Source organism: Phaethon lepturus, unplaced genomic scaffold (genome assembly GCF_000687285.1).
Source record: "Phaethon lepturus isolate BGI_N335 unplaced genomic scaffold, ASM68728v1 scaffold44795, whole genome shotgun sequence".
NCBI classification, from domain to species: Eukaryota; Metazoa; Chordata; class Aves; order Phaethontiformes; family Phaethontidae; genus Phaethon; species Phaethon lepturus.
Window position 1 is genome coordinate 2,209 of NW_010540637.1, and position 9,520 is coordinate 11,728.

A 9,520-nucleotide genomic window follows, 5' to 3' on the forward strand; every position below is an offset into this window, starting at 1 on the left:
CAATTAGAATGAAAGGACTAGTCTTGCCATGAAAGTGCAGCAAACTAAGCCTATGTAAACAGCAAAGTTTCATTCTCTTAAAATTTCATTTCACTGTGGAAACATCAGAAACAAAAAATTCTAGGGTTGGGGATTAAGCGTAGATGAACATTACGTGTATATTGACTTCACGGGAAGGAAGAATCCAGCATTGGCAGGGTCATAAGGTAAATAATCATACAGGTATTGTTCTCTGTCATCTACAATAATATTTTTTTTTTCTTTTCATTCTAATTTGTTTAGATGTCCCACATTAAAAATCATGGAGCTAGGAAAGGCGAAGCTTCTCCGAACTGGCCTTAATGCCTTGTACCAAGCAATTCACCCTGTGCATGGTATTGCCTGGACAGATGGGAAACAGGTGATACTAACTTCTTTACACCTTCATAACGGAGAACCAAAATTTGGTGACTCTAGTGTTGTTGGTCAGTTTGAACATGTCCACGGACTCTACTGGGGCCCATGTCCCCCTGATGCTCCCGCTCTGCTTGCTGTTCAACATAAAAAACATATCACCATTTGGCAGCTCTGTTTTAATGTTACAGAAAGAAATAAGCTCTTAGTCTCTCAGATCTGCGACATCAGCGAGCCATTTCCAGTGCTCCCCCAAGGTTGTGTGTGGCATCCGAAGAAGGAGATCTTGGCTGTGCTAACAACACGGGATGCCTCTGTCTTACACTCTGTTCATCTCAACAACTCCAGAATTAAAGCAGATATTAAAGGCAGTGGTCTCATCCACTGCGCTTGTTGGACGAAGGAAGGCAATCGCTTAGTAGTGGGAGTAGGCAGTGCCCTTCATTCTTATATTTGGGATGATGCTCAGAAAACACTGAATGCTTGTTCTTTTTGCCCAATCTTTGATGTGGGTGGCTATATCTGTGCTGTGGAAGCTACTCTGAATTTCCAAATTGCAGTTGCCACTGAGCTTCCTCTAGACAAGATCTGTGGCTTAAATGCTGGTGTTGCATTTGAAGTTCCAGCAAGCATTGAAACAGAGTCCTTCCCCTCGCAGTCCAGCTTATGCGGTGAGGAAGAGTATTCCATGGATGGGGGGAAGAAGTCGCTGGACTCTGAGAAGCCCTTGTCTGTCATTACATCTCCTGTGGATCTAACTCACATACTTTCTAGCAAGCAGGGTGCTGATTCAAGCCCTCTTCTTCATCTGAGGCCCAAGGACTACCTAACGGGAAGTGGCCAAGATTCTTCACATCTCATCTTGGTGACTTTTGAAAGAAAGGTTACCTCTACCAAAAAAGTTAGCATCCCAGGCATTCTGGTTCCTGATATAATGGCTTTTGACCCCAAAACTCAAACTGTATCAGTTGCCTCCAATACTTGCAACGTTATTTTAGTCTATTCGCTGAGTTCATCCAATTTACCCAATATTCAACAAATTCAGCTAGAGAAAAATGAGAAACCAAAGGGTTTGTGCTTCTTGACCAATACATTGTTACTGATACTAGTTGGAAGACAAAAATTCACTGACCCTGCATTTCTTCCCTCTTCAAGATCAGACAAATATATGATCCGGTTGATGATTAAGGAACTAATATTTGAAACAGGTCCTTCAGCATCTGCATCAGTTAATGGGAGCTCCAGTTTGAACCTTGCAAACATACCTCATGATCTCTCTACAGGTGTTCACTCTCTCAGCCGTGGACTCTTGATACCAGATCGTGCTGCCATTCAGTCCCCTACCAGCAGAAGGAAACTCATTGAAGAAATTAAGAGTCCTGTTTATGAGCAAAGTTTGTTGTTGAACACAAGTGACCTCAAGGATAAAAGGATTTCCATGAATTTTCCTCCAGCTGTTGAGTCTCTCGATGCCGAACCAGTTAATCGGACTGTGGCACTGTCTGCCACATCACTGGCGTTTTCTAACAAGCCAACCTCTCCAAAAAGGCAGGCAGATGCAGTTTCCAAAATACCAAATTCTTACAAGAATAACCTCTTAAGTGAAAAGGAGGCGAGTTACTTGTCGAAAAATGTAGAAAAACTGTCTAGTAACTTCATGGAATTACAGCACCATCTCTGTGAATTAACTGAGCTGCTAAAATCTGGGAAGAGAAATCTTCCAGTGTACCCATCCTCTCAGGAACCCTCTTTTCTTAACATCACCTGCCAGGTAATCTTAATATTGGAAGCTTTAGTGATAAATCCTTTTAGGGATGTATGTTCTTTATATGGATTTAAAACACTAACTCTTGTCAGATTATGTGCAGGAAGAATGACATCCTGTGAATGTTTAGTACGTGCAAATTTGGTACATAAGCATGATCTCACTGGATGCAGGTGAATCAGATAGGAGGAGTGTTTAGACTTATTCAGGCTTTACGTAAGCCTGGCTTGGTAACATTGTCCTTCCCTACTCTTCCTGTAATTGCATCTCAGTCCCTATTTACCGTTCTTTTAAAACTACATATTTGTATTTTTCTCTCATGGGAGGTAGAATGAGGGAAATATTTCAGATAATTTTTTAAATTAGACTTAAACTAATGTATCTAAAAGTATAGTCCTTTCAGATGGATGCTGTAGTAGTGCTTTCATTCTTCCACAGCTATCTGCACGAGTGGTAAAAACAGGTGGTTTTGTGAAGGAAAAAAAACCAAAGACCATTATCATGTAGTGGTCAATAGGATTAGATTTCCATGCTGTTCCCATTACTCTGCAGGCTTTCAGTGTTTTTAAAGCGATGTAATACTTGGGAACATGCATCTCCGTGTCCCCACCTCGTGCTGGGGTTGAGCCCGTTGCCTCTGACCCAGGCGGGCGTACTGTCTGCTGCTGCACAGGGGCTGGTGGGGCTCCAGAGGGCCCATGTGTGACAGTTCAGTTGCAGAATTAAAGAGTTTTATGAAGTTCTAGGAAGGTAGTGTTTTTCCGAGGCAACTTCTGAAGCTTTCTGTTTAGAAAATTAGGCAAGTGAAAATTTCCATGTATGGGAATTGGTATCAATCTCCCATCCTCCTGTGAGGACAACTAAAATAATGGAGACTGAAACAAAGAAAAATGCTTTGGTACTGAAACAGAAATGTTGCTAATTAGTGTTCAGAGCACCATCTGAGAAGGAAAGATGTTAATGCAACAGATAATGCCATTAACATAGCTTAAAAATGGATTTAAAATCAAATTTCATGTGAAAGACACTTTCCTTGGCTTAAAGAAGGTACTGTCAAATCTCACACTAGAAAGTGGAAGCTACCTGATTATCAAAATATGACACAAATCTACTGGGTCTCTTCCAGAAGTCAGATTAATAAACCTTCGTCAGTATTTGAAGTCTGCCATTTTCCTTTCAATAAGCTCTTATTTTTCAGCTTTATAACTGAAAAAAGTTATTACTCTCAACTTTTGTAGCATTGAGCTCTTAGGTCCTAGATGATATTCTCTCACGCTCTTCACTGTTTTCTATTGTGAACATTTAATAATTGTAAAAACTCTAATTTTTCTAGCTCTCTTAAATCTTAATTATATATGGGGCATTACTCTGAAAAATGAAAGTTTTCCCTCGGTAAGTCTGGTGTCTCCTTTATCCGAGGTGTTTGTTTAGAAGCCTACTTTAATGTGAGGTAGCACAAATTTTTATATTCCGCTCTCTTTTTACATATAGTTTGAAACTGAGTTACATACCAGCTTGTCTTGGTGTTCCAAGAGCTAGAGTAGCGACGCTTGTGTGGGGGTGCTTCACAAATTACAGTAATGCTACAATTTTACCTACATATTTTGATCACTGATGATTTGTGGCAAGAATAGTGTTTGACTTTTGAATTACAAGTGACATTGGAAAGTCTGGCAGGAAATGCTGAATTTTAACTTTAGTCAGAGTATTTTTGATTTAGAAATCATTAACGGGTGAACAGGGTTCCTCACCTCATGTGCTGAGCCCTGATCGTTTCTGTACTGCCCAAGTTATTAGCTGTATTTTACAAAATATTGAGGAAACCCAAAATGTCCCAAATAGGCAGTGTCTTTTGAGAGGGCAGAGTTTATCGGTGCAGGGGGCAAAGAGCATGTGTGCATCTCCAGCCTCTCCTCTACCGTACACCCTCCTTGTGGATGGATGGGTCTGTCCACAGAGTGGAAAAGGAGTCAGAATTTACTTTATCGTGGTTTTGTCATGGCCCAGAGATGTTATCAAGGCTTCCCCTGGGAAGCAGTATGGTTGTATGAATTTCATCCTGCACAACAACAGAGTTTGTAGTTTTGGTAACAACTGATCTTTTGCAGATTTTAAAAATGCTTTGCTCTGCCCTGTGGGGGATATTCTTTGAAGACGCTTTTTGGATTTTAAGGCTTGGGACAGTGATGCTCAGAGGTGAGACAGACAAGCCCTTCTGATTTGTTAGTCCGTTCCTTGTCCCGGACATTCATGGGCAGCAGTTCTCACCTCTAAAGCTGTGGATTAGGGAGGGGGAAGGACAGAAAACATGCTGCTTTACAGACTCCCCAGGAAAATGTCCCGCATGGGTGGTAGGACGAGAGCCAGGATTGTGCTGTGGATGCAGCTCATGGTTTCTTCATCAGCAGCATATGGTTTCCTCTCCTGTTGTTCTGACAGGTGGTGAATTCGCAGTTACTTGCTGCTATCACTCACAGATCATCTCTTTGAGAGCTGAGACTTTAAAGTATAAATCTTGCAAATGGGCCTGAATGAATGTAGCATTTGGCTTCTGTGTGAGTGATGTAGTTGAAGGCATGTCTGTGATCCTGTTTTGATTAATGCCATTTTGACTTCTCTGCTTAAATATACGTCACAGTATCTAATGATTCTTTCTTGAATTTACAGAAGCAGCTTTCCAGAAGTGATTCAGATGAAAGACGAGCTGTTATTCTTTGTGGTGGTAAACTCCGTCTAAATATAGTCCAGCAGATATTCAATCTCTCTCTTGTAGAAATGCAACATGGTATGTTGTAATTATCCAATAATACAAACACTTCAAACACATGCGATGTTCTCAGTGAGTGGCAGCAATGTGCATAATCCCATCTGGAAAAAAACAAGGAATAAATAATGAAAGATTATTAATAAAAGTTTGCTCATTTGTTTTATAACATAAAGATTCTTCTCTGGGCTTTTACTGAGAAGAATCTTTGCTGCTTTTTTTTTATAATGTAAACTTTTACATGTTTAGTAAAAGTAAAGTAGTAGTAGTAGTAAATAGTAATAAACCTCCTTATCAAGTAGCTTGTTATACAGGAAAATACCTCACCAGGTATTTTAGAATAGCCAAAAACATAAATAAATAGAGAAGTCTGAGTAATGAGGAGGTTAAAGTTGACTGGTGCTTTTGGAATAGTTTTCTGTATTTTAGTCTGTAGTTCCAGCACCTGGTCTCCTTTAAGAAATCCTGTACTTTTTTATAAACACAAAAGTAGCTCTATAAAATTCAGCAGTGCATGTCACTTCAGTTTTTGCTGCAAAGAAAATGACCTTTATTATTGCCGTGGTCTGCTCTGCTCTTATCTGTTCATCCCATGCACATCCTGTGTGTCTGTGTATGCGTCAATTCTAAGCAGCTTACTTTTGGGAAAGGTGGAAAATACACCTTTGGGATATGCTCTCTCACTACTACAGATGTCTTCTGTGCTGTATTCCAGCTACTTCCCTGCTGTGTCTGCTGTCTGTCTACTTGCAGATTGCTGAGCAACTATCCCAAGGCCTTAAGCCTGCTGTTCTTACCATTGTGCAAGTTTTATTTTTCTTTAAGCCGTTGTTGGAATATGTTTAATATTATATCCAATATATTAATATTAATATCCAATACCCAGATAAAGCTGTAGTCGGATAATTTGCTATCAACTGAATCTTGAAAAGCTTCTCACCACTATCTTACATTAGTTTAGTAGTTTTCCCGTTGCAGGATCAGTTACCTGCATTGAAACACAGTCACTGTTTCAATAACGTTGTGGCACAACCCAGGAATGTGTGATATACCCAGCAATAACAGTTTTGTAGATACTGATCTCTTAATTTTTCATTTTGAGCTGTAAGACTTGAACAACAACTCCTGGCAAGGAGTCTCCCCATTACCTGTGTTCGTTTTGACTTCTCATTTTTAGCTTAAAAATGTAAACTTAACAGAATGGGTTGCCCAGGAATGAGTAATCATCATGCATGTGACTAGCCTTACTAGATAAATTTTAAAGCAAGTAGTGTTACAGTAGGTTTCTTTATTAATTTTACAAATATTACTAGATAAATGGGCAAAGTGGGAATGCTATTTTCAATTTCCTGAGTTATAGTCATTTTAAAGTTTGGTGTAAATGAGATGTTAAGCCAAAAGGGTTGTATGCTTTTAAGCCACAATCTTCTCATGACCTTACTTGTGACATGGTTACATAATGTAAATTTACAAACAGCTGGAACTGTTTCTCTGAATTCCCTTACCCTCCACAAGCTCTATTTTATTTCTTCATCAACTTAACAGATACAAGTATGAAAATTTTCTGGCTTATATGAATTGGTAGAAGTCAGTGTTTTGGATTCAGTAAACAATTTCAAATTGGAAAAATAATGCTAATAATGATGTGAAGTCAAATAGCAAATGGACCAGAGACAGGGGGTTTGTACAGTATAGTACAGTATCTCTTCCTTGTATTTATGGGAATTAATTATATGGAAATTACATAATGGAAGCAGTTTCTAAATTGTTTTCAGGATATTAATTTTTCATTTACTTTAATAAATTTCTGCTTTTTACAGTATCTGCACGGCTTAAGCACTGTGAAGTAGCTTATGAATACCTAATTAAAAACAAGTCTGGATGCTTATGAATTCTGTTCAGAATTTCTTTCCTTCTCCTTATTTGAAGCATGCATTTACTATAGTCTCGTCTCCTAGTGGCAAAATTGGTCAGAAAGCTGTTGCGCGTAGTAGTTAACTGTCCTTTATTTTTGAGACTATACAACCTGTATCTCCCCATGCTTTTTTTTTTTTGCTAGAAAAACGGTAAACATACAGAAGCATTTACCTTTAATTTTAGAAATGTGTTTTATACCTTGGACATACCTAATTACAGGAAAAGTTACAGACAGACATTTGCGTGTCTTCACAGGTTCATCTTGGATTGTTCTCACAGCAGACAGCGAGGGCTTTGTTCCACTACAGTTTGCGTCCACGCAGGAGATAGTCGTAAGAGATGCCAGTACGAAAGGCTACAGTGCCCGTTCTTCCAAAACTTTGGACATCATCAGTTCTACAGAAGGGTGTAGACCTGCTTGTTCTGAAAGTCTGGATATCACGAGCTCTTTGGAAGTCCTCAGAGACTGCTCCTCCAAGACTTTAGGCAGCAGCAGTCCTTCAGAACAGCCCAGCAGTCAAATGTAATTTTTGACAGTGATTTTGTAATGCTTGTCTTATGATGGGAGACTTTTAAATTTACTGTATAGGGCTGCAAATTGTAAACAGCAGTTTGTCTTAAATCTCTGTTGGATTTCCATAATTTTTTTTGTTGCATATGTCTCTAAATTATTTGATCCTTGGAAACATTAACTTTTTTTTATACTGAGAAGTGTTTTTTAAATATGCCTCTTGCAGTATAGACCAGGTCTTCATATCAGTGGTTGAAAACACACATTCTTAGAAGCTTCTGGGCTAAAGTTTCCATCTTGGTCTTTAATATGTTGGTGTTTTTAGATGATAGTAAACTTGCATAATAAAGAAATACTTGAAAACACTGCCTTGTCCCCCATTTCCTCATTTTTCTCAAAGCCTGAAGTACTACACTGTAGTAGTGTACTAGAAGTAGTGCCTGCAGAAGGGCATGTATTTTTGCACTGGTGTCATTGTAAGCACTACTTTAGGTATATGGAGTTTGGGACAAAGCACGATCATGTGGAATAGCTGTAGTGTGTAAAAGCAAGACCCTTTTCCCCTCCTTTGCCCACCGATAACGCCTCCCCGTGCTTGCTTCTCTGTGGGGATTTGGGGAAGTGGCTGTCATGTGTGTCATCTTTTGTGGTGGGTTGAGCCCAGCTGGCAGCCGCTTGCTCGCTCCCCGGCGCAGGACTGGGGAGAGAATTGCAAGGGCAAAAGGAAGAACAACTTACGGGTTGAGATAAAGACAATTTAATAAGTAAAACAGAAGGTGTGTGTGTGCAAGTGAAGCAAAATGAGAAGTTTATGCACTACGTCCCTTGCTTGTGGGAAAGCAAGGCTTCATCATGTGTAACGGTTACTTGGGAAAACGAGTGCCATAACTCTGAACATCCTCCCTTCCAACTTCTGTTGCTGAGCATGATGTGACATGGTATGGAATACCCCTTTGGCCAACCTGGGTCAGCCCTCCTGGCCATGCCCCCCAGCTTCCCGTGCACCCCTGCCCCTCACCGGTGGGACAGAACAGGGGAACAAGCCTGGATGCTGTGCAGGTGCATGCGTGGCAGCGGCCAAAACAGGGATGTGTCACCCGCACTGTTTGGGTCACAGATCCAAAGCACCGTACAGGCTGCTGTGAAGAAAACGTAACCCCATCCCGGCCAATCCCAGTACCTTGTTGCAGGCATAACATGACTTCAGTTACATTTGAATAACTAAACATCTGCTAGTTAATATTTCTGAAGGTCTCTTGTCTTCATATTGAGATTTTTCCTTGTTACCGTTGAAACAATACTGTTCATAACAACATTGCCTTCAATACACCGGTTTTAATTTTCATAGTTAGTAAGTGTTGAACAGGCAGAGGGAAGCCCAATAACACATCACCTTGAGAACATCCAGTTTAAAGGCTGACAGGAGAAAATGTTCTAGGGGCTTTTGTAGTGAGAGAGAGAGAGAAGATGCAAAGGTGAAATTTAGAAAATGGCACAAGTTTATGTAGCATGGATTGCAGCACTGAAAAAAGACAGTAACCTAAGATTGCTACCCATAAAATTAAAGCATGATAACATTAAGCAGTTTATCAGGCTTTCACAGTGGCATTTACTGCATGAGAAGGAATCAAGTGACAAGATTATAGAATGGGAGCTGTTGCCCCAGGACTAATATAATCTCTCTTTTTTATTGCCTATTTGGAAATCCAGCCACTGTCAAAAAATCATCTGTTCACAAAATACAGTATTAAAGATACAACATCAGCGAAAGCTGCAAAGAACACTCAGTGTTGTGGGGTGCAACTAGAAGTTTAACAGGTTTTGATGAACAGGGGAGGAGAAAAACGAGTAAAATAATTGGGCGATTGTGGGCTTCATCCTGTACATAGCAAGCACCTGTTCTCAGGCGTTGTCCCTGCTTCATCAGGAGGTGGTCCACGATCCCCGTTACTCCTACCAGAAAGTCACTGAATTCGGACCCTCAGCACTGGGTGCGTGGTCAAAGCAGGCTGGATGCTGGGGGTGGTCCGTGTTTCTGCTCAGCCCCCTGACGGTCCTGTTTCGTGCCAGTTCCTGGTTTCATCATCCCACTAACCCACCGGAGGAGAGGGTTAGGGCTGAGTGCTCTTGGCTCTGCAGGAAACCTCTGCCACCTGCACGGATGGGGTGC

At 40.5% G+C, this 9,520-nt stretch overlaps 1 protein-coding gene across 1 annotated transcript; it reads left to right on the plus strand.

Annotated features, from left to right (window-relative positions):
• The first annotated feature begins 288 nt into the window (after nt 1-288).
• On the plus strand, nt 289-7,716 carry LOC104621097 (WD repeat-containing protein C2orf44 homolog). Its single transcript, XM_010287492.1, has 3 exons — nt 289-2,164; nt 4,826-4,943; nt 7,095-7,716. Exons 1-3 carry the CDS (start codon nt 302-304, stop codon nt 7,364-7,366), a joined length of 2,253 nt encoding a protein of 750 aa, XP_010285794.1. The 5' UTR covers nt 289-301; the 3' UTR covers nt 7,367-7,716.
• The last annotated feature ends 1,804 nt before the right edge of the window (nt 7,717-9,520 follow it).

Excerpts from the sequence above, each read along its gene's own strand:
- LOC104621097 (XM_010287492.1), top strand. The coding sequence starts at position 302 with ATGGAGCTAGGAAAGGCGAAGCTTCTCCGAACTGGCCTTAATGCCTTG. Across the intron at positions 2,165-4,825 it reads TTCTTAACATCACCTGCCAG|AAGCAGCTTTCCAGAAGTGA; the intron begins GTAATCTTAATA and ends TTGAATTTACAG. Across the intron at positions 4,944-7,094 it reads TCTTGTAGAAATGCAACATG|GTTCATCTTGGATTGTTCTC; the intron begins GTATGTTGTAAT and ends GTGTCTTCACAG.